We start from the raw sequence: 24,760 nt of genomic DNA, 5'->3' as shown, positions 1-24,760 counted from the left end.
CTTTTTGCGGAAAATCGTATTTTTGCGGTTTTGGCGAAAAAGTGTGTTTTTCAGTTCTGACGAGAAATTCTGGCAGAAAAAATGTATACGGAAAAATATAGGATTTTTGGTTTGAAAATAATATTTTGATTTAAAAAAATTATTTTACCATTTATCATTTTGGACTGAACTAGATGCATCTCCATTGAGATGCACCATCAACACTCACCTTCATTTGAGTGAGAATTTGATATGAGTTTTTAAAATTTCAGCTGGGTGATCTATCTGGATGTAACATTATAATGTACAAAACGAACATCGATTTGGATCTTCTCCCAGATGGATCACCTGTGTGAGCAAACGAACATCACCATACTCATCTTCAAAGGAACCAAATTGTTATTATCACGGGTTGAGTTGAGAAAAATAATAATCACAACTTGCGTTGTGATTGGTTGTCGTTAATTGTGATGAATTTTCTTTTTAAAATAAGTGAAATTGTATTCTGTATACATAACATTTTTCCTAATTAAGTCAATACCCTAAATCTCACACCATAGTGTTTTGGTTGATAGACACAAAACTTGTTCCATCATACATAGTTTGCTAATTTCATCATTCCTTTAGGATTTTAAGCCGATTCACTCCTAAAATAAAACGTTGTGGTGTTCATGCAACCCTATATGTATAATATATGTCTGTATCCCTAAACATGACGTTGATCTTGCTGGTTAAAACATCATTGTTTGCTTTTATTGCTCGAGCAGTACTATTATTAATACTAAGGTAAACCCGTCCTACGGACACACAAAAAAATAAAACATTAGTACAAATTTATTTTAAATGATTAATTTATTTTTAACTAAAAGTAGCATTAATGTTTTAGTTTTTAACAACAATTTAACTATTTGTTTTACTATTCATTTTAAAATGTAATTATTTACTTTCTCTCATATATTTATTTTAGTTTAACTATATCAATAAGTCACATAAATTTTTAAACTACAGTCAATTGGAGTAGAGTGAAATTATTTTCTCTTTTAGTTATATATTTGTTTCATAAATTGAATTTATTTTTGTTTATACATCTTTAGAAAATAAATAAAACTGGAGGACTTGTTGTTATATCAGGAAATTTTGGCCACTTAGTATTCAAGGATTCTTTCAAGGTAGTATTTTAGGATAAGGAACAATCTCTCATTTTTTGTTCCAAGTGAGCAGCTTCTTTAGCGTTACATCTTCTTTATTGTGAATATTAAACATTTCAACTTGTTGACCAAAAAAAAAAACATTTCAACTTATTTTTCTGTTCAAGTTTATAAAGTTCAAGTCTATATGCTTCTTTTTGAATTTATGCTCAGTCATTAGCTGAAAATACGAAGCAAGCACATATTTTTTTAATTGAGAATCAAATACAATAAAAACAAAATAGTATCAATACCACGAATCTCAGTTTATTTGTGAGATTGTGTGTATGTGTTTAGCGATGATTTCATATTTGTTTTTGTCATGCTATGCGTATCAGCGTTTATTATTAGTGGTAATTGGCTAACTCGAGTCGTCGTGAAAGTTGAAGTATATGAAAAAATTTTGAACTGTTCGAAGTATGTTTTAATGAACCATTTGCTGTTAAGTTACTAATAGTAAACGGGTACGTATATGTAAGTTATGTTCACTGGTTGGATATTGTCGAAGAATAATCATGAATATGTAGGTTATATTTTCTGGTTGGATATTTGCCAAAAATAATCACGACTTCTATTTAATAGGAAACACTGGTCATGAGGATACATATTGTGTATAAAGGGATTATACCGCAGAGGAGAATTGACGACATGTAGCAACGACATGTGCGTTTAGATCCGACACTGTTAGAGTCTCTATTTTCTTCAGGCCACCATATTTCTCATGTTTAGAAAACTACTCATTTCCCCAGAGAAAAACATATATTGCAGATAATTGGGGACAACAAATATAGTCATATGACAAAAATGTGTAATTTCGTTACACAATGATGCCCTGAGGAGATGCAGCAGCAGGAGCCTTAGGTTACACAAAGATGGCCTAAGTGCTCAGTGCCATTCCTCCAACCGAAGTAGCGTTCTGAAGCGCACATCTTGTCACTTTAGCTGGATCAATACTCCAGCTCCTCATAGGTATTAGTCATGGCGTTGAAACCAAGTTCCCATTCGCTGAAATTGAACTTTTTCGAACCAAATTCTCCTTCTAATCCAGCGTTCTGGATAATAAGTGTAGGTGGTGCAACCAAAACATGTAGTCAAAACATAAGATTGATCCATCAGCTGATCCTGTTTAGCTTAAAAACGGAAGTTAAAAAAAAAGGAATCTTACCCCAAAAAAAAAAAGAATCTTACCTTGTCTATTGTATCAGCTCCCAAACGTTCATCACAACCTCCGGTTTCTTCTTAATGGAAAGAATAGACAGTTGAGAGATGAACCAAAGTCGCACCACCAGCAGGAACTATTCCTTATTTGATAGCAGCACACGTAGAGCAGTGTGTTGGAAAAGATTGGAGAGGATGAAACATGGGAACTCCCTCTTCCTAACGAACAACACAATGCCTCTCATAGATTTTAAGTTTCTTTTTTTTTTTATAAATATGTGATCTCTATAATATCTAATGATTCACTTACACGTAGATTTACGTCTTTGTCTGTGTAAACGTGACCTGAAGTTGGCGTTGCAATATATTGTCCATCAGCTCTTGTATCCGAGTAACTGGAAAACAAAATGAAGTGGTTATACGATATGTAATGTGTGAGATACTAATGGTTTTAGTCGCTGGGAACACATACTCTTGGCACCAATCACCACATGAGCACTTCTCTTCGCCCTTACCATTCTAATCCCTCATGTTAAACCAAAATCCATTTAGTTTAAACAATTTTGCATCTTATGTGAATGGAGGACGATGTAATCTATGAGAGGCATGAAGATGTCAAATCTATCTCGGAAAGAAACATGAAGAATGATCGAACCTGGATTTGTTTACGAAAGGGAAAGCCTCTGAAACATGAAGAGTCACTGAAAAAGACATCTTGCAATGAAAAATCTTCTTTTCCTAGCAACCCTGAAAGTCATTAGACTAACCACATCATAACCACAACCAAAAAGATCAAAAGAGAGAGAGAGATAAAGATTGCAGCTGATCTGACGAAATAACTTATAATCTCAGTCGTCTGGATTCTGAATCGGAGAAGGACAAGTTGATGGAAAAGGGAAGCGAGAGATATGAGAAGAGGATCAGAGGCAGTAAGCAGATGAAGAAGAGAGACTGAATGTAATTTTTTTTGTTGCTTTCACAGACTGAGAGGATGATGTTTTATGGAAAAAGACTAACTTTTTTGAAGGTATAGACACACCGCCTTGCAGGAGGATAAGTCACATTCAATATGCTTCACGTCGGTCTATGGAGTTAAGAAAGCAATGAATCTGTATTTGAGATCGTTTCGGTTGATTAGAATAGAAGACTAAACGACGCCATTGAAGACCGACAAAGAGTTCATCACGTCGATTTAAGTCAATCAATCTCTAGAAACTCCATTGATGGTGACAGAGAATGCAGAAGAGCATTTTTTGGTTTGGCTCGTAGTGTAGTTACGAAGAAGAAGGAGGTTTCACGCTATTGGACTCACGAATTCTTGAGTAAAACAGCAAGCCCACATAAAGTTAAGTGTAGAAAGAAACAAAACGTGTCGTATCAATAGCTGTGGAGGACACGTACCAGCCTGCGGTCACACTAATTGATGACGTGCCAGCATAGAAAAAAGAGAAAAACTCAGACCTCATTGGGATCCGCGAACAGTATAAAAAACCCTCAAAAATCGACCACTATTTGATAGTTTTGGTAACCAATTTTTTTAAAAAAATTGAATCCTACGCAGGACCCACACACTAAAAATCCTCTAGTATCCTTAGATAAAGATGCTCATAATAGATAAATATATATCTCTTTTGTATTTTCATTAATTTATTGGTTACCAGGTTCGAACAAGAACCTAGTTAACATGCGTTCACATTCGCCTCTACTCCATCTTCATCCTTGTTCATTATCAGTAGTTCTTCCCAAAACCCGTCGTCGAGCTCCCTCTCCACCTCCTCAGTCCGTTGCCGTCCATGTCCTTGCATCTCCAGTGCCAGAGCCTCCAGCTCCGAAACGTGTTCCACCGTCTCCGGTTTGACCTGATCCATCGAAGCCTCCTCTAGCTCTTTCCTCTGCTGCTCGAGCAGCTGCTGCAGAAGAGCGGGGTTCTGCACGGCACGCCTCAGGAAAGACATCATATGTCTCTGTTTCTTCTCTGCTCCATTGATCCTCTGCTCCATTGTTTGGATATAGCCTCTCGCTCTCTGCTCCTGCTGTCTGAGTCTCGAGATCTCCATCATCAGGACATGCCTCTCTTGCCGGAGCTCGACGCAGGGGTCGCCTTGCGCGTGATGGAGCGAGGGAGGGGCAGAGGAGGAGGTTCGTCGCTTGATGCTTTTGAGAAGGTCTCTCTGTCCCATCAAGAAACCATCATTCATGAACTCCCATCTCTCTGCCTCAATCTTTCTGAATCCCTGATAACCATATATTATTATCAAGATTAGTAAAAAAGAGGTTCCTTTGCCATGTCTTCTTATAGAAAAGAATAAGTAATCTACATGCCACGGTAAAAGTAATCCATCTTTAATCTTTTATATCATTAGTAGATGGAAGAATGTGTCGCTTGGATGGAGGGAACAAGTGTCTAGTGGAGTATATTTGTGCAACTGGATTACTAAGAGTATGATTATCAGAGGTTTTTAGGGTGAGGTTATTAGCGAAATATAAGAAACTGCTTCTTAACTTTTAACTAAAAAAAGTTAAGAACCGGTTTTTAAATAAGAGTTTTAAGAACCGGAGACGGGTTCTTATATTCCGCTAAGAATCCCATTCTAAAAATCCTCTAATAATCATACTCTAATTTTTAGAATAATATGAAATGATTATTCCTAATGATTTTTTTTCATTCTAATAATTTCTTTTAGAATATATGGAAAAAATGAAATGTAGTTACATTTAGTGATTAAATTTTTTGTGAATGATGTAATGAGATGGAATGAAATTTCATTTTTTTATTTCATGATTTCCACTATTCCACTCATGTTCATTCTTTTTTTATAAAAAAATTGTTCATAATATTTCTAATCTTGGCTACGAGTTGCACCCATAACGTGGATAAGGTTTTCTAGAACTTACGAAAACACTTCGTCTCAGTCACTGCTACCTAGAGTCTTTTTTAATTTATTTCATCAACCATTAATTAATGGGAAATAACTCATACAAAAGATTGGTTTTAAACTATGAATTCCAAAAATATAAACCAACCAAATTACCATTTCGCAGTAACTGGAGGCCGAACGCTTCGTCGAGGTCCTCCAAAACTATAAGATCAGAGGGGAGCACAAAAAGTGAAGGAGAAAAAAAAAAACAAATCCCGTAGCAATGACGTTCAGTGGAGAAACAGAGATACTTACGTAAGTGTTGAGTTGTCTGACGAAACTGGAGAAGTTGTTGTGCTTGAAGTATAGAGGGAAAATGGTCGCGGAGAAAGAACGTGGATCCCACACGACAAAACTAATGCCTCCCCTGTTCCACGACACAATGTGGTTTGTGTTTGGGTCGTCCACCATCTCGAAAGTCTTTGTCAGAAACGGATATGGCCCTGGTTCTTGCAATCCTCCCATTGGCACTGGCATTGACCACGCTCTCGAACTCGACGACGGCTCCATCTTCCTTCTTTTGATCAATAATAGACCTCCGATGATGACACCTTTGACCTAATATTGTTTTTTTCGTACGTTTTGGTTCAAGAGACGTGACGAATCATTTGGGTTTCTGAATTAGTGAAGACCAAGGACGACACAAACAAAAGGAGGCTTAGAAAGACGCGGGAAAGTGCGTCTTTTGAAAACACACAACACTGCTTTGGGTGTGTGTTAGTTTATGGTAATTGAGGAAGAAGATGTGGCGAAGAGATTGGCCACGTATGTGACTTATAAATAGAAGAGTTAGATACATATACAAAGCTTTTTTTTGGGTCAAATATTTAGCTGAACTTTCCAGAAAGAGTACAATACAATGGGTGCACCTGCATATCCATTCTTAGAACGTTCTGGAACTTATACTTTTGCAGATAATAAGGTAAAACCTAACTTGGAACCAATGATTAACATGTGATAATAATTTCATAAATCAAATATTCTCTTTTTCTTATAAGTCCATTTTCATTAGATGTACATCCAATTTAATATAATACACCGAAATTTGCATTTCAAACTTCTCTAGATAGTAAATACTCTTCAACAAAATTTATTTTTACTTACATTATATCATATTTAACTAAATGTCTTTTTCAATTCCTACCTCAGATAACAGTCGTATATAAGTACATCGCTATTTCATATATATGATACACCTACTCTATATTCAACCTTAAATATAAAATTATAAACTAAAATAAGTTTTAAATTAAAGTTTATATAAATGTATAGCGTTTGTCAAGTGAAATCACGATATACACAAGTTGATTGGTACGTTTGTATTTTTCGTAAAGAGAGAAACGCTCCAAGTCCAAAGTCCGAACTTCCAAGTTGCTTATGGATTATGTTTGCGTTACTAAGCTACACGTGGCAAAAGCTAAACTGCCACGTCGTGATTCGGTGTCTTGTGGAGTGTGCTTGTGAACATGGTGGCCATGTAGCTGGCTGGCTACGCCAATCTATGCAACATTGGATGTACGGGGGTGCATGTAAGTAAACCTAACAGTTTTATAGCGGTAACTAAAGTTAAGACTGTGTTACCACTTGCCGACAAAAAAAATTGTGTTACCACTTAACGAAAGCTGTATGATTAGCACGTGTACACGTAAAAATGTTTGGTTCATCCTGTTGCACCACCTCAGCATCCAGATCATAAAGTTAAGATATGTGGGTGGATGATCATAAAGTTAAGATGTGTGGGTGTGACACGTGTACATTAACTAAAACACAATGTTTCATTAATGTTATAACTATGGGCTTGAGGTTTGTTTGATGAAATTTTAAACAAAAATATTTTGTGTATGTGGGTTACTATGTTGACTTTAAACCTCCGTGATAATCTCTTTAGAGTTGGCCCACTCACAATAATAACTATCTATTTAGAATTGGACCATAGAATAGACAAAACGAAAGTCCAAATTGGTTTAATGAATAAACCGACTCACGTTGGCTACATCTTTTTCGGGCGACGTTGTCATTCTGATGTCGATTCTTTTTTATTTTTGAGCAACTCCTGATGTCGATTCATGTTACTCATAAAACACATGGATTTAGTCAACGTTACGTTGCGTTTAACAAAACCGACTCACTCCTCCCACTTTGTTCACTAAATGCATTCTTTCTTTTTTCTTTACCTATAAATAAGAGTCTTTGATTCTGTGAAATTCATCAGATCTGCTTCTCAATCTTGGCTGCGTCATAGCTTCTCTCGCCTTGAAATCGACGTTGTTCCACCACCAAAGAGTTGTCTACCATGAACAAACATAAAAGAACGACATCAAACAGCAAAACTTAAGAGTATAGGAGTAGAAAAAGCGACAAGATGTTTTACACCTTTGAACTGAGAAGCACCAACATTGGTCTGTGAGGCAAAGAGGAAGAACGAAGAGGAGACCACCGGAAGCTTCGTAAAGAGAGAGAAAGAGAGGTTCCATGGCTTCACCAAAAACAGAGAGTGAGAGGTTTTCACCTATCGGCGGGATGGGGAACGTCACCGTGAAACCATCAGCACAGATCTGAAAGACAACGACATGAATAAAATTAGCTAAACCAAAGCATGAAACTCATATCAATACATGACCCAAAATCGAATCAAACAAAGAGAGACCTTTGAACACAAGAAGACTTGCTTGGTTCTTTGGCATCAGAAAAAGGGAGAGAAGAGATGAAACGCCGTCAGAGAAGATAAAAAGAATGAAATAAGAGTTTTCATTTTATTAATATTTAACGAGGAACCCAAATTTAACTAGTGAAACTTAAGCGTAAATTAGTAGACTTCACGTGCTAAACCAAAATTTAAATTTATATTTTGCTGAGTTCGGAAGATTTGATTTTGAATTCTCCTTTTTATGCCTAATTCTTCGTAGATTTAGGATATACACAATTAATGATTACATACAATTTAATTCCCAAAAATTTGTTTCCTACATAATTATGTTTGTAATTTTACTACTTATTAAGATTACATTTGAATTTGATAAAAAAAAAATATATAGAATTGATTTTAAAATAAAATTAAATCACAAAGATGTGTCATATGCTACTATCACAAAGAAATGTGTCATATGTATCAAACCGAATAGTCCACCAAGTTTTCTATCTGATGGAAAAAGACAAATAACTTGAATTTAATTAAAAATTTAAACATCAAATCAATTTAATGTAAATCCATAAAATAATTAAAAATACATAAAATGTAGAAATAAATAGATCATAATAAGAACAAAAAAAGAGAAATCAAATTACGTTATTGTTAACATTTTATCAAACCTAGGCCAATAAATATAAAAAGCTATTAACTCATAGAATTATGTTTCATCTGACCAAAAATAAATTTAGAGAACTAAAAAATAATACTGAAAAACTTTAACCAAAAATTAAGAAATAGTTGAAAAATTAAACAAAAATCGGTTTGGAAAATTAAAAAGTAACAAAAATATTTAACAATAAATTTTTAGTTATATCACAGAATCTAACTTAATAATTGTGAAAATTTAGTCAAAAAAATATTTTAATGAAAATATATAAGTTTAAAAAATACAAAATTTAATTAAAATATTCACTTTGATCAAATTTTTTTACAGTATTCACATTTTATTAAAGATAAATTTCCTAGGATATCACTTTTTAAGTTTTTGTCACTAAAATAGCTATCAATGAAAAAAATGATCAAAATAAGTTTTATTAAAAGGTAAAAATATATTTTTACCCTAGGGTTAACTAATCTAGACTTATGGTTTAGAGTTAAGAGGTGAGGTTTTGGAGATAAGGTTTCAAATTTTTAAAAATAAATATTAAAATTTTCAAAATAAAAAAGAAGCTATTTTGGTCATTTTTTTTTTGAAAGTTATTTTTGTGATAAAAACTTAAAAATAGCTATCTGAGAGAATTGTCATTTATTAAATCGTATGCCAAGAAAGATGAAAATTATGGAAAAGCATAAGTAATAATTATTATTTAAACAATACAAATATTTTTCAAAAATTAGTGTGGAAAAAAATAAAATATAACATTGCTTCACTCAAATAACGTAACTATCGTATAATTTAACACTTAGTCTCCTAATACTTTTTTTAAACAATCTCCTAATGTCTTATATAAACAAAGATTTACATTGCTTCTCTCAAACAACTGTAACTATCTATATAAAATGTTAGTTAACAATTAATTTGACGCTTAATTTTCTAATAACAAAAGAAACAAACAAAGGCAAAAATACAACAACAAACGATTGTTAATAATATCAATTACTAACATTCTACAAAAAAATTATAATAACTTTAACAAAGAGTTCCTCTAAATAAAAACTTCATTGTCCAATATTTTATAAACCCTCAAAAAAGGATACAATGGTATTAGAAAACCCGATGTCATTCTCTTTTGATCGAATCCGATTGATTTATGTATTTTATAGTATTATAAAACTTAAAACACTATAAAAATTTACAATTCAGGAATAAAATAAAAAAACACTAAGAATTTGATCATTTTTAGTTATATAATTGAAATTTGGTATAGATAACATAACCATACTCACGTCCAACTTAACATAAAAGAAAATTTATGCAAAATTATACTTTTTATAAAAATTGATTCATCAAATCCTGCGTGCAGCGTGGGCCTCCCCTAGTTTGATTTATAAATAAATGTATAATAGATAATTTCTTCCCAAGAGAGAGGTGAGAGAATAATTTTTGGATGATTAGTAAGTGTTGTGGCTTTTATTTTTTAGATTTTATTGCTGTAGCTGTAGATTTTATGTTGTAGATGTAGATTAATTATTTTCAGAGCACTAAACATAAAGCTCTAAAAAAATTGATTTGCAAAGCTATTTTGTTTCCTATTTTAGTTTTTATGGTTGTAGCTTTAATTTTTTTCTTAAAGCATGATTGGTAAACTAAAGTGGATGTAAAAAAAAAATTAACAGTGGAAAGCACTCACAGCACTTACCAATCATCTCTTCTCTTCAGTGTCTCTCCCCTTCATCACCTTTTAACCTAATTCCCGCCGTCAACTTTATCTCTCCTATGGCGGTCAGCGAGCCTTCCAATATGCGTAAGCTTCAGTCTCTCACCCTTTATTCCTCTGTTCTCGTCGCCTCTTCTCTGCCTATACTCTTTGGACCTCTACCTCAACGGACCTAAACGGAAGCTTTGTGCGTACCAAGCCTCCCTGGAGAGTAGGCGAGGAGGTCACCAGCATATTGGACATTGAGTCCTTGCTTTTATGGTAGAACAAAGAACCGTTGTCGGATCTGGGTCAGATTCGTTTTCTCAAGGTTTAGCGGAGCAGATCTGGAGCGTCGCTGCCTCCACTGTGCTCCTCTTCCTTCCTATTGCTCGGTTCCTCTGTTTTCCAGTCACTCAAGGTGTTGTAGAGCCTCTCCTCAAAGATCATTCTTCCGAGAGCGGTGGAGTTCGAGACACTCCGCTGAGGGCCTCTGTTTTTAGATCTACATGCCAGCAAATCTCGGTGACACTTCTATATCGTCATGTCTCGTTCGCTGTCTACCAGAGACTTTAATTTGAGCTTCGAGGACATGCTCAGTTCATTCTCCTTTGTACGGTGTTGTTTCAGTAGTCAGTCGTGTCGCCATGTTTGTTTGGAGCTCCAGCTCCGGTTCGCTCCAGCTCCGGTTCTTCAGGCTCTCACAGGAAGGTGGGGGTGGAAGTGTACTGCCTCTTTGTCGATAGGAAAGCATCAATCTCTCCGACGCTGTGGCCGGAGTAGGGAGTCAAAAACCCCCGCCTGCAGTTCACGAGTTCTCGTTCTTCATCGCTTGCTCCTCCTCTTGTCGGATTGGACCAACAGCCTCATCCTTCTCAATCTTCTGGTTTGTTAGGGAGCGGACTCTTGATGGAGTGATGGCCGGGATCGGGACGCCTAACCGCCTCCGCCTGTCAAAACATCTGATTCCTCCGGGATCTCATTCGCTTCTGAACTTTCCCTTGATCTCAATTTTTTTTTGCAGGTTTCAGCATTAAAGTGTCCTCTGGGTCATACTGGAGTCAATTGCTGTCATGTTGTTCTCCATGTTTCATGTTTTAGCCTTGGTCTTTATTTGACTAAGCTTAACATTGTATTTAAGGATCTTTTTTTTTTTTTTTTGGAGATTCTTAGATAGTCTTTGCTAGTTCTAGTAGAATTAGATCCAAAATATTGTATTTCAATGTCATTTCTATAAAATGAATTCACATTTTGTCAAAAAAGAAATGTATGTTGGGCTGCATGTCCCATAATTCGTGGCAATATGTTTTTATTGCTACGAGCAATATCTTCTTTTTCAGAAACAGGATCTTAACAAGTATGGGTTCGTGGAAACATGGAACCGCTATGAATATCAACATATATAATAGGATCCTCTTTTTTTTAATACTAGAACTTTTGATGATCACCAATATTAAAAAAAAAAAAAACTTTTGATGATCACCAATTCACCGTCAAAAAATTTGTATTTGGAAACAAGACCTAATATAGGAGCGAAAGAGCAGTAGAAAGAGCAGTTCTCTAACCACGTATGCGCTACCTCATAAATGTTGAAGAACACGTATGCGCTACCACATAAGTTTCTCTAACCACAATGCGATTGCTCCGTAGAATTTATCTTTCACATAGTAGCATCTCATGGTATCAACCATTGTGGACAATGTTTAACGGGTTGTTTTTATGTCATATTCTCATACAAAAGTTTTGTGTAGATATGATGAGAAGATCCTACTATATAAAAGTGACTAAATTCAAGGCTTTTGGGATTATCCATCTCAGCCAAAATATTCTCATCCAAAAAGAATTATAAATAAATGTCATTTAGAAGATAATTAACTAATATACGACTTTTGATATTTCTATAAATTTTAAATTTGTAACTGCTAATTTATTAATAGAATCATATATCTATATTGAATTATGTTCTATTTTTAATCGTTAGACTTCAAGGATAAATAAATTATTAATTTATAATATATATAGTTTATAACTTTATATTGTAGTTATAAATAAAGAGAAAATAACCGGGGAGGGTGAAGAAGCTCATGTAAAATTATGTAATTAAAATGGTAAAATGGTGAGTATGATGAGGTGAATCTAAGAAAATTTGTTGTACAAATTATGGTGCTTTATTTGTCCATTATAATGATTTAAAATAAAATATATATTCACATAAATAAGTCAATATTTGTTGTTTTTTTTGGTAAGATGTTAAGATTATCATTTTCTGAAAGGTTACACTGTTGTTTTTAAACAACTTATTACATCAAGGAAACAAAAACAACCAACAACAACTCAAAGTAAAAAAAAAAGCCTTAAGGAGGTCTTATACAAGAAAGATAAAAAGAAGTAGAGAAGAAGAGAAAGAAGAACTTGTCGGGTAAGAGAGGAGACGGTCACGCATCATACGGTCGAGAGAGGCAAGGATGACTGATGAAGGTGAAGAGACAGCTGTGAACACACGAGCATTACGCTCTTTCCACAGCAGGTAGATGGCTGACCGAAAGTAGAGCTTGATGACTGGAGTAGCATGCACATCTGCGTTGACGCGAGGTTGATTGATCCAGGCTGCAACAGGGTGTAGATCAGCCTGAGGAGAAATCCAAACTTCAGCAGCAAAAGGCTCCTATATCAAGCGAGAGAAAGATCACTCAAAGAAGATGATGGTGAGTCTCTATTTCCAGATTACAAAAGACGCACGTTCCGAAGACATTTAACCCCCAACGCCTCAAGCGATCCTTGGTTGGCAGTCTTCTCCGCAAAGCCAGCCATGATATAAACGCATTACGTGGAATATGTTCCTTGAACCAAATAGTCTTGTGCCAATATTTATTGTTGATAGTGTTTTTATTCTTTTCTGACATTAGTATCCATATTTTTTTGGTAAACTGATCCAAAGAGATTAGTTTGTGGAGCTAACCAAACGAGGATTATAGTGTTTACTTTGGAAAAAGTAATAGGTTGAATGATAGATGGCGTGCGTGCTTTTTCACATGGAAATCTGCACATATATTAAAATTGTAAGATTTGAATCATAGAGAAAATATAGTGTATATGACTGAAGTTGGTCCATTCCGAAACTAAAGGTGGCTAAAATTCTTCTTTGTCAAAATTCATAGATGTGAATCTTATATGAATAGAGTTCTCCATTGCTTATAACAGTGTAATAAACTCCGTGTGTAAAGGAGAAAAAATGTTATATAAGTGAAAACAAAAATTATGATTTTTTTTTCTTGTGCCTATAGGCTCTTCGCAATTGAAGAAGAAAGAACATATTGTGTAAAAATCTTTGGCTCGGTCAAATTTTATCCAGTTGTTTATAAAACTGTTTTTATCTGATTCATGTAATTTTTCAGTGTTGATTTAAAAGCACAAAAAATCCATCTATACTGACTTTTTGATATTTTTTCTGTGATTTGAATTTAAAAAGAGATAAAACTTTCGATAAGTTATGTAAACTCAGAACAAGTATTTAGCTTTAGAAAGCATTTACATGTTTCAAACTTATAATATATACATATATAATGTTTAAAATTATGCATATAAAACCTGTGTAAAATGTGCCTGAATATGTTTCTCTTCTTTAATGTGTTAATCGTACTATATATAACATTATTTTAAAATTTCAAAAAGTTTATGTCACATACAAAAAACCATCAATAAAAAATATAATTCTCCATCTACAAAGAAAAATGAAAAATTATAAACATATAAATTTAAATTAAGAAAAACTAACATTGGAAAAAACAAGAAGTTAATGTAAAAGAAAAAAACCAAAAAATAATATTATCAATAAAATAAATTTATAAGACACAATCCGCGCGAAGCGCGGAAAAAAATCTCTAGTTCACTGTAAAAATGGTGTAAGTTATAACCATGTATCAACTTTCACTATTTTGGTTCCTTCTTTCAAAGTTATGGTTGCCAGAAACGAATCATAAAAATCTCTTTGATAAAAATAATAATACATATTACAACAGAGAAGAAACATACAAATAATATAACTTACAAAATATTAATTATATAACAAGTTTATTTTTGTAAAAAAGTATTAATCAAGTATTTATAAATCAATTTTAGAACTATTTTTAGATAAGAAAATCAAATTACTCAATGTTTTATGTCATAATTGAATAAAGATAAGTTTTCATTTAACTTCAGTTTGTTAATGTTTAAAAAATGCATTAAAAACTATAATCACCAACATCGAATTACTCTAATTCTCTAACAATTAACAATTGTCTACATTGTCTGTTACTTAAGAAATTCATGTTATCATAATATTTTCATATATGACGCCCTTGATCTTTAAATATATTTTGCTACCGTAAGCAAAGGTTTAATTTTTCTATATTGTGGCACATCACTGCTCTTTCACAAGGAACCACCATTTCCTGGCTTCAATTCACGATGAACATTTAACACATGCCTAACGGACTTAGATGACAGTTATCTATTAGATTGCAATATGCCTAATAGTACTGATTGGTTGTTTTGCGAGAAAACTCGGCAAATGTTATCCCATATCCCTTACCTGTGACGATGGAGGTGGAAAAATTGTTTGAATGCATGTATGCTTTAGATACCTCATCCGTATCAGGGTGTATAGAACCTGACCTTGTATGTTCCATTGTATGTTTTGAGACTGAGAAAGTGTGGGTCCATTTTGGCTATAAAAAGGCCACAGGTGTCTCGCGGATTATGTACTCCAGCTTCTCTGGTCTGCACACGCAGTGAAGGGTTGATCGTAGGTTCTCTTTCGACAAAATATCAGTAGATTCTCCAATTTTAACTATAAAACTAGATTAAAGTCTGCGCCTTGCGCGGGATAAACATTATATATATAAATTATTTTATGTATTATATGTTCTTACATATTATGAAATAATAAATATATATTGAATAATTAAAAGTCAGTAACTATTACATATATAATTAAATTGGTGCAAACGTATAAATCAATTTTATTAATCCAAACAATTTTTTAAAAAAATTTGATAGAATATGTAATTAAATTTAAATGATATTAACATACATAGTATATTTTTAATATTAATGTCTATAAAATGATGATTTCTACTCATATGTTTTTTTTTATTATGTGTATCTTTAATAGCAAAAACTTTAAATTATCGATAACAAAATTTTCATTGTAGGATTAATAATTTTAGTAATTTATAATTTAAAAAAATTAATCAATGTTTGTTCAAAACTTTTATCAAAAAAAATTATTCAAAGTAAATTTTGAAATTAAAATATTTAATATGGTTTATAGTTTAATTTAGAATGATATATATACATATATATTTTAAATCTTAATGATTAATTAAATTATACTTTTATTTATATGATTTTGTAATCATTTGTATTTTTTTATAACAAAAATTTTAAACCATGGATCCCAAAATTTGAATGTGAGACTTTTAACAGTTTTAGTAATTTATAGTCATTTTTTAAAAATTAAAAATATAACATATACAGAAAAATCTATATTTTTATAATATGGTTATTGTGATTTTTTTAAATTATTTTAATAGTTTTAAATTAAACAAATTTGATAGAAGATACATTTTTTTATCAGATCTTTATTATTCAAAATCATTAATTGTCATATATACTTTAGCCACATTAGGCAATTCCGTAATCTTTATTTAAGGAAATAATAAATGACATTAATAATAAATTTATGGTTAGTTTAATAAAAAGTTTATTATATAATTAGATGGACCAACATATTTTTCTAATAATTCTAAGAATCATCCTAGTGATGACACGTGTCTACAAAAAAAAGTTGTAATATTTCACTAATAATATATAGGGGATTGTTCTGAGTAGTAAACTTGTAGAACTTGTTTGTTTTAAAAAATATTATCTTAATATATTTTGTATTGTTTTAATTTCTAACTCAAAAACTTTATTATTTTATCGTGGATTAAATTTTAAAATTTCTACTATATATACATATCATCATGACATAATAATGCATAGGATGGAATCACAAATGGAAATACTGTATACCGAAGGTTGCTCAAAGAATTGTAAACAGAAAGAAAAAAGGTGTATAAAATATGTCAAACTAGATCTAATTATCGAAAAACGTGTAAAATTGTAAGAGATCTTAAAATAACTTCGTGTTTAAGAAAGAAAAAGATACATAAATATAAAATGTTGAGAAATCGGAAACGTATACAGTGTCTTATTTTATTTTATTTATCAACTTTCATATCATTAAGCCACATGGACTTGAAACGTGAGTACAAAATTAGGTTTTAAAGCCCAACATGTAAATGACATAAAATAAATTACAAAGCCCATAAACACACGTGTAAGTTCATCCGTAAACCTCTGCAACGTGGCATCTTGTTGTTACACGTGAGGGACACGAGGCTTAGCTTCCTCGTTACGAGTTCACCGCCTTGGCTCCTCCGCCGTGACACCGCCAGTGAAACTCTTCAGCTCAGCTACCGCCACCGTCTTCTTTACCACGAAGCCTTATTCTCCAAGCTTTGTACTCCATCAACTCCAATCTTCCGCCTATCCGCCGCTAGAAATCAAGACCTTTTTCCACACCCGTTGGTACAACAAGGAAGATTCAATTGATCTAAAAGATTTTTTTTGCTGGACCATCTTATCAAGATGCCAACTCTACTAAATATCCTTCAGATCAACCGAGATAAATCAAACATCGCATCTTTCTTTCCATCGAAGATACTTTACTCTTTAGCCAAACATAGGCTCTTATAAAGATGAGTAAAGATTGATTCTTCTAGAAAGGAATTAGCGCATAACCGAAGAAGATAGTATCCGACTTATAGCTAACGGGATATGATGATGTGTTTCGGAAGAGGAGAACAAATCCGATTTTCTAATCGGATGCTTTATTACTATCAACCAAAACAGAGATAAAACAAGAGACTGAAGAACTGCTATGTTTTGTGTTGAATCTATAACACTACAAAATCGCCACCGCGAAAGGGAAGATCGCCAAAGCGAAAAGGAAAATCGCCAAAGCGAAACCGTAAACGATCATAGATCGAAAATATATTACATCAAAAAAAAAGAAACGACTTAAATCTCTCCCCCTCCGAAAGATATTGTATTGGTAAGAGGGTTAGAGAGATTTGTCACTCTCTTTCTAAAGAAGAGAGAGAAGCTGCTGAGACTAAAATATATGTATACAGTGTCTTATATTCTGTAGAAAAAATAAATTTAGGTTTTTAAAGTCATATGAGTGTTATAAAAAAATCATATTCAGAAAAAAAATAATAATAAAAAACTGTAACGAGATAAATAGAGAGAAAGAGAAGGAGAGAGAGAGGGAGAGAGAGAGAGTTATGTATATAATTTATTTCAAAATACTATTATATTACATCTTCTACACACAAATGGTAAAGGTGATTATTGAAAATCTCTTAAAAATAAATGGATTTTTTTTCAACCCAATTTCATTATAACAGCCCAAAGGCAAAGACATGTTTACATGAGTCGGGCTTTAAAAGTTTGAGACTAATAACAACATTGAATAAAGTTTACAATTAAACCCGTTTATGAGGATATATCCGACACGTTAACAAGACACGTGTTTGATATTAAGGTTTCCAGAAACACGTGGTATCCACGCGGACTTCATGCAGAAACTGCAATCTCCGCTACCGCTCTGTCGCACTAATCTATACCTAATATTGATGCATTTTCTCAACGATCTAGCCACTTTCCGACCTCATATTGTGCTTCGTTCTCTGCGCGCTTCTGCTTCCAAGTATCTCCGCTCTCTTTGCCGAATGTGAGACTACCAGAAACTTCAATCGATTTAAAGACAGTCATCGCAAAAACACTTGCGAACTAGCAAGCTCTGACTCTTCTTAGGCCGGCCTCAAACCGCAAAATTATCAAGCAAAACTCAAAGATTTACTTCTTTAGAATATTTTGCCGGAGATATTACAGCAAAGATTGATATTTTCAGAGAATAAAGGTTGAGGATAACCGACAAATAAGATGAAGATCTGAAGAAAACAGTCGGGATAAAACTTTGAAGAGAGGAAGCTTAGCTTTAAACCGATCTTAAAGAACGGGTCTTTATTATAGAGTCAAGAACAAAACAGTGGATGGATTTGATTGATAAAACTGCTTTGCTAGCTTGACTCTAGCACATCAAAAGTTGTCTTACGAAAAGTAAAATCCGCAACCGGAAAAAAATTACTTCACCTAACGAAACTAAAGTCTGATTACACGGAAGAAATATGTACAACCAAAAACAAACATAAATTAAATATAAATCTAAGAGCACCCACATCAATGAACCATCTCTTGGGGTTCATCTTTTCAATTTTTTATTATTAATTTTTTTTTTTTTACTTTTTCTTTTTGATTTTTAAAAAAAAAAAAAAAAAGTAGACCAATCGCGGGCCGCCACGACACGTAGGATCCGCGCTACAGTGATGAACTTTAGGAGAAAGGGATTAGGAGAGAGGAGTTCGTAGAGAGGAGTTCGTAGGATTAGATTATTTTATTATTATTTTTTTTGATTTCTGTGTGAACTCTCCATCCCCCATAAACACTCAAGCGAGGACAATTTAAACACACACGACACCCCGAATATAGGAAGTAAAAGAGAAAAGTTTCAGCGCTCGCTGCTCCAAAGATGGCGTGAGAGAAAGAAGAATCAAACATAAATTAAATATAAAAAAACATATATAAAAATTAAAGAAAGGGGGCAAAGGAATAAATTTTGTTCGAGCCAGCGAGAGAGAGAGAGAGAGAAGTTGGCCGGTGAAACAGTCAAAAAGACAGATGAGTTGGTCTCTCACCAAACTCCTCTACCGATTATATGTCTCGCTCTAATAAATCCATGTGAAACTTAAGTTTTCCTTTTGTGTGTGTGTCGTTGTGGTGACCACAATCAATCAATCAATCAAAATCTTATTTCTTCTTCCCTTTCTCATCTCTTTTGTCTTTTTTTCCTTTAGAATTTCTTTTGTCTCTCTCTCTCCACCACATAAACATAATTTTCGGAGTCATCATCAAAACGAAAACCCTAGCACTTGTCCTCAACTCCACTGATTGAACTCCATGGCGTCAGGCGGCGGAGAGGCGGCAAGATCGGTGGAAATAGGATCGGATCCCAAACTAGGGGGAGTCGGGAGCAGGAGCGCTGGAGGAGGTCAATACTTCAGGGCGGATACTCTTGATTTCAGTAAATGGGATTTGCACATGGGCCATACCTCCTCCTCCTCCTCTACTACCGCCAAGTCCTCCACATCCACAAAAGCTCCGATGCACGAATGGGAGATCGACCTCTCCAAACTCGACATGAAGCACGTTCTCGCCCACGGCACGTATGGCACTGTCTACCGCGGTGTCTACGCTGGCCAACAAGTCGCTGGTCCGTGTTTATCTCCCTAGTTATTTTTTTTATTTTATTTTTAAATAATAATTTGGTAATAAAAAGGTTGGTTCTGGTGGATTTGCAGTGAAGGTGTTGGATTGGGGAGAAGATGGTCAATCAACAGCTGCTGAAACTACAGCTCTGCGCTCTTCTTTCGAGCAAGAGGTCGCCGTCTGGCAGAAGCTCGATCACCCCAACGTTACCAAGGTATGTATTCACAACTACTAGTCTGATTAGTATTAGAAGAAGGAGAAGCTTTGACTTTGAATTTCTACATTTTTATCAGTTTATAGGAGCATCCATGGGGACCTCTGATCTGAAGATCCCTCCCGCTAATGATTCTGGGGGACGTGGTGGCAGCGGAGCACATCCTGCCAGGGCCTGTTGTGTTGTGGTTGAATATGTTGCTGGAGGCACACTCAAGAAGTTCCTCATCAAGAAATATAGGAGCAAACTCCCCATCAAGGATGTCATTCAGCTCGCTTTGGATCTCGCTAGAGGGTAATTAACCACTCTCTCTCTTTTTTTTTTAATGTGTAAGGGATTGTTGGTCATATACATATCCTCTTTTTCCTGTCTCAGGCTGAGTTACCTCCACTCCAAGGCGATTGTGCATCGGGACGTGAAGACAGAGAACATGTTGCTAGAAACTAACAAGACGCTCAAGATTGCTGATTTCGGAGTTGCTAGAGTCGAGGCTCAGAACCCTCAAGACATGACGGGTGAAACTGGAACTCTCGGCTACATGGCTCCAGAGGTATGTATGGTATATTATCCCTTTTTGTGTTTCGTAATTGTGAAAAAAGGAATATATTAAAAAAAAGGTTATGTTATTTTTGGGGGTGGATAAGGTTCTTGAAGGAAAGCCTTACAACAGGAAATGCGATGTGTATAGCTTTGGTGTATGTCTCTGGGAAATATACTGCTGCGACATGCCCTACGCTGACTGTAGTTTTGCTGAGATCTCTCATGCCGTTGTTCATAAGGTCTCTCTCTCTCTCTCTCTCTTTCTCTCCTATTCTGAAAAAAAGGTTTTAATCAGAAAGATCTCATCCCTTATCTTTATTGGTTGAACAGAATCTGAGACCAGAGATTCCGAAATGCTGCCCACAGTCAGTGGCAAACATAATGAAGAGATGCTGGGACCCGAATCCAGACAAGCGTCCGGAGATGGAGGAGGTTGTGAAGCTACTTGAAGCGGTAAACACAAGCAAAGGCGGTGGAATGATACCACCAGACAAGTTTCAGGGGTTCCTCTGTTTCTGCAGACCTCGTGGCCCCTGATCTTTCTCTCTCATATTCTGCGTGATGATTCTTGGATTTTCTTTTTTCTTTTGGAGACTTTCGAGTTAGATTTGGCATTAAAAAAAACTCTCATTCTGTTCTATATACATGTATTTATACTACACCCAGTCTGGTCGTGTATAAAATTGATGATAAACCTTTGAATCTTCTTCGTTCCTTTTTTTGGCTGGGGTGGGTGGGGGGGGGCGTCATATTTGTCCGTTTTACAGGTCTGGTGATTCGTAAAATTTTAAATATGTAATTTGGGTAACAAAAGCCGAGAGAGAAAAAAACTAAGTGGGAAGAAGACATAAGTCTACAGAGGGAGTGGTTAAGTTGTGATATAGAAAAATCAACGAGTTTGAAAGATAAGGTTGTAAACAACACATGAATAGTAGTACCTGCATACAAAAAGGGAGATTTACATATTTGGTTGTTTTGTCCAACTTTGCGTCCGGGATGTTAACCAGAAGCTCGAAGTCGGAGGCTTTTAACTCGATGAAAGAGTTCCTGAAGCAGACAGGAGGCTATGCGATTATAGACGGCGGGCTAGCAACGGAGTTCGAGAAACATGGAGCGGATCTCAACGATCCTCTCTGGAGCTCCAAATGCTTACTCACTTCTCCTCACATCATCCACACTGTAACTCCTATTTCTCTTTTTTGGAAGTGTGAAATCTGAATCGTTGCTGTTGTCAGCTGCTTGACTAGGTTTTTTGCGCTTATTATAAATTATCCCTAGATTTAGATTTAGATTTAAATTGCAATATTTTGAGTGGAGTAGAGCAATATATTCTCGTTTCATTATTTGGTATTATTAACCAGATATTGATCCCATTGGCACTGATATTATTTAAAGCTGACAACCTTGTGAGCCCTAAACCTTATTTTGGTAATTGTTAGTCTTCATCTTTCTCCTTTTTTTTTTTGTTTTGGAATATCTCTTGTTTCTTTGTAGTGGGGATTCTATGGTTTTCTTTGGCATTGCCACGAAATGGCTTTTGATTCTGTTTCCTGATGGAGCAGGTGTGTCTCGATTACCTTGAAGCTGGTGCTGATATTATCGCCAGTGCTTCTTATCAGGTTCTCTCTCTCTCTCTCTCTTTCTTTTTATGGGGTGCACTAAAACGTGGATCAATCTTTTGAATAGGCCACGATTCAGGGGTTTGAAACAAAAGGCTTTTCAAGAGAGAAGAGCGAATATTTGCTTAGAAAGAGCGTTGAAATAGCATGTGAAGCTCGGAGCACGTACTATGACAAATGCAAAGCTACCTCCTCCTCCAGCGACATTGTGGATGATAAGATTCTTAAAACGCGGCCTATACTAGTTGCAGCATCAGTTGGTAGCTATGGTGCTTACTTGGCTGATGGCTCAGAATACAGGTTTTAGCTGCTCTCATAAGCTACACTGCTCAGATTTTTTTTTTGTCTTCATTGCCTCCTTAAAAACGTATTTCTTTTAATTGTTTCTTTTAATTTTCAGTGGAATCTATGGTGATTTGATCACGCTGGAAACACTCAAAGATTTCCACCGGAGAAAATTGCAAGTTCTGGGAGAGTCTGGTGCTGATATAATAGCATTTGAGACCATTCCAAGCAAGCTAGAGGCTCAGGTACTGATCGACTTTGATGTTGTTAGCTTCTTCTGGTGGGGTGTGTTAATAAGGTTTGAAGTTATCTTTCTAGGCATTTGCTGAGCTGTTAGATGAAGGGGACGTGAAGATTTCGGGGTGGTTTTCGTTTAACTCCAATGATGGGGTGAACGTGGTTAGCGGAGATTCCATCAAGGAGTGTGTCGCCATAGCTGAAGCCTGTGAGACAGTAGTGGCGGTTGGGATCAACTGTACCTCTCCAAGATTCATAGAGGGCCTAGTCTTGGAGATAGCAAAGGTGCTGCATGCTTTGTATTCTATCGAACACATTGGGTAAATCTTTTTCTTGAAAAGGCTTTGCACATAACTTTGATGTAGGTGACGAGCAAGCCTATACTAGCGTATCCAAACAGCGGAGAACGCTATGATGCTGACCGGAAGGAGTGGGTTGTAAGTCACATTATCATCATTACGTTGGTTGGGAGACAAGGAAAATAATAGTAATAGTAATAGTTGGTGTGATTTTTTGGTGCAGGAAAAAGCAGGAGTTGGGGATGAAGACTTTGTGTCGTACGTAGAGAAATGGATGGATGCAGGAGTGTCATTGCTGGGAGGCTGCTGCCGCACAACACCAGCCACCATCAGAGCCATTCACAAGCGACTTGTCACCCGCAGATCTCTCTTCTCTTCTTCTTAGCTTTTCCAACCTCCACCTTCACTCTCACTCTCTCTGAACCTTTTCTTTTTTTTTTTTGTGCAATAGATTTGTTGTACGAAACATACGAATGAGTTTGTTTTCCCTTTCTTTGCCAAAAACAAAAAAAAAACAAGCTTTTCTTTGAAATGTGATCAAAAGTTTTGGGTCAAAGACTAATTACATTGAGATATCTCCCTCTAGAATCATCTTCAGGTTACAATACCTAACAGTAAGACTCGTTATGCGACTTAGAAGCGGAACAAAATCAGCTGGTCTGTGTCTTGAGAGTCTGATACATACATTCTTTCTTTTAATGGTCAGCTACGCATAGCAAGGTTCTATTTTCCAATATCCTTTGGAGTATTCTTTCTTTTAATCTCTTTGTTCAGATGTTACAAAAGTGTTTTTTTTTTCGGATATGCAGTGGGACAACAAGGGCGAAAGCGGACCATGATTGGATCTCTACTCTACGGTTGACATTTGTGACTACAAGTTCCCAAAGTTTGCCCTGTTTTTGTGATATATATATTAGGTATGTTTATCTGCAAGATGTCTCAATGCTTGAGCGTTGGGCTTGTAGTTGTACCGTACGGTTGGGAAATTATGAGATGTGATGAAAAAGACCACACATGAGTTATTATTTGATGTGTTTTATCACCACTTCTTTCTTTCTGATCAGTTATACCAGAAAACAATGCATAAAGAGATAAAAAGAGTTACATCATCCTATTTTTATTTTTTACCCCTAAACCCTAAAGTCTCCGGTGTTCAGAAAGTGATGGACCATACTCGCACCATACCTCTTTCTTCTTCTTCTTGTAAGGGTTCTTCAAAGTGAAAAAACTTTCACATCAACCATCATTCCTTACAACTTTTCCCCTTCGATAAAACGCCCAATACGTGCAATTTTTGTCGCATCATATCACTTTTTTTCTTTTGCAGTTTCCGCATTTATGAATTGAGCAAATTGAATGTATACATGTACATATTGGAGTCTGGGGCTTGGGAAATTTGTTTACTGCGTTGAGATATATTAACATCAACCTCAAAACAATGAGGAAAAAAAGAAGTTCCTTACAAGATTGGAGGAAACAAACATTTAACTATACTAATTTATGTCTGTTCATTCAGATAAAGTATTATAATTCAGACACAGGCTTACCAATCGTATCCTAATGTTGTTCTAGGTGTTATCCTGTATATTTATTTATAATACGCCACCATGTGGCGGATAATCTACAAAGTCGCCTTCATTAACAGGTCATTCGTTAATACTATAGTTTTTATACATACACTTATAAGAAGTATATAACAAGGGATGAACAATTACAGAAAACTCAGAGACACAAAAGAGCATCAACCTTGAGAGTTATCTTATTACTATTAATACTGGTTCATTCTATTAGTCTATCGAACAAATGGTATCTTTTAAAAATCTTCTAGTTCTTTATTATTGGGTGTACTTGTGTTGACGTGATACAATAAAAAAAACTAATACTACTATTAGTGATCCCTTTAATTAATCAGTACGTTTCG

General features: G+C 34.9%; 3 protein-coding genes across 5 annotated transcripts; 2 read left to right on the top strand and 1 right to left on the bottom strand.

Annotated features, from left to right (window-relative positions):
• Positions 1-1,940: 1,940 nt before the first annotated feature.
• Positions 1,941-6,382, bottom strand: LOC106414687 (heat stress transcription factor A-7b-like). 3 transcript variants are annotated; one of them, XM_048764961.1, is made up of 8 exons: positions 5,498-6,382; positions 5,357-5,404; positions 3,342-4,558; positions 2,980-3,071; positions 2,797-2,843; positions 2,635-2,719; positions 2,355-2,543; positions 1,941-2,218 (listed from the first exon to the last, which is right to left on the bottom strand). In XM_048764961.1, exons 1-3 carry the CDS (start codon positions 5,750-5,752, stop codon positions 4,004-4,006), a joined length of 858 nt encoding a protein of 285 aa, XP_048620918.1. In that variant the 5' UTR covers positions 5,753-6,382; the 3' UTR covers positions 1,941-2,218; positions 2,355-2,543; positions 2,635-2,719; positions 2,797-2,843; positions 2,980-3,071; positions 3,342-4,003. The 3 variants fall into 3 exon arrangements, with proteins under 3 accessions (XP_048620918.1, XP_048620917.1, XP_048620919.1); XM_048764960.1 differs by having other exon boundaries at positions 2,980-4,558; XM_048764962.1 differs by lacking the exon at positions 5,357-5,404 and having other exon boundaries at positions 2,980-4,558; positions 5,498-6,377.
• A 12,611-nt stretch (positions 6,383-18,993) lies between these two features.
• Positions 18,994-21,105, top strand: LOC106415554 (serine/threonine-protein kinase STY13). The gene is made up of 6 exons (XM_048764959.1): positions 18,994-19,649; positions 19,738-19,859; positions 19,939-20,153; positions 20,235-20,409; positions 20,504-20,638; positions 20,730-21,105. The coding sequence occupies exons 1-6, from the start codon at positions 19,337-19,339 to the stop codon at positions 20,934-20,936; spliced, it is 1,167 nt and encodes a 388-aa protein (XP_048620916.1). The 5' UTR covers positions 18,994-19,336; the 3' UTR covers positions 20,937-21,105.
• A 119-nt stretch (positions 21,106-21,224) lies between these two features.
• Positions 21,225-23,382, top strand: LOC106415841 (homocysteine S-methyltransferase 2). The gene is made up of 7 exons (XM_013856639.3): positions 21,225-21,578; positions 21,962-22,018; positions 22,086-22,318; positions 22,419-22,548; positions 22,622-22,825; positions 22,906-22,977; positions 23,063-23,382. Exons 1-7 carry the CDS (start codon positions 21,324-21,326, stop codon positions 23,222-23,224), a joined length of 1,113 nt encoding a protein of 370 aa, XP_013712093.2. The 5' UTR covers positions 21,225-21,323; the 3' UTR covers positions 23,225-23,382.
• The last annotated feature ends 1,378 nt before the right edge of the window (positions 23,383-24,760 follow it).

This window comes from Brassica napus, chromosome C8 (assembly GCF_020379485.1).
Source record: "Brassica napus cultivar Da-Ae chromosome C8, Da-Ae, whole genome shotgun sequence".
Lineage (NCBI taxonomy): Eukaryota > Viridiplantae > Streptophyta > Magnoliopsida > Brassicales > Brassicaceae > Brassica > Brassica napus.
This window is presented reverse-complemented; position numbering and strand designations above follow the sequence as displayed.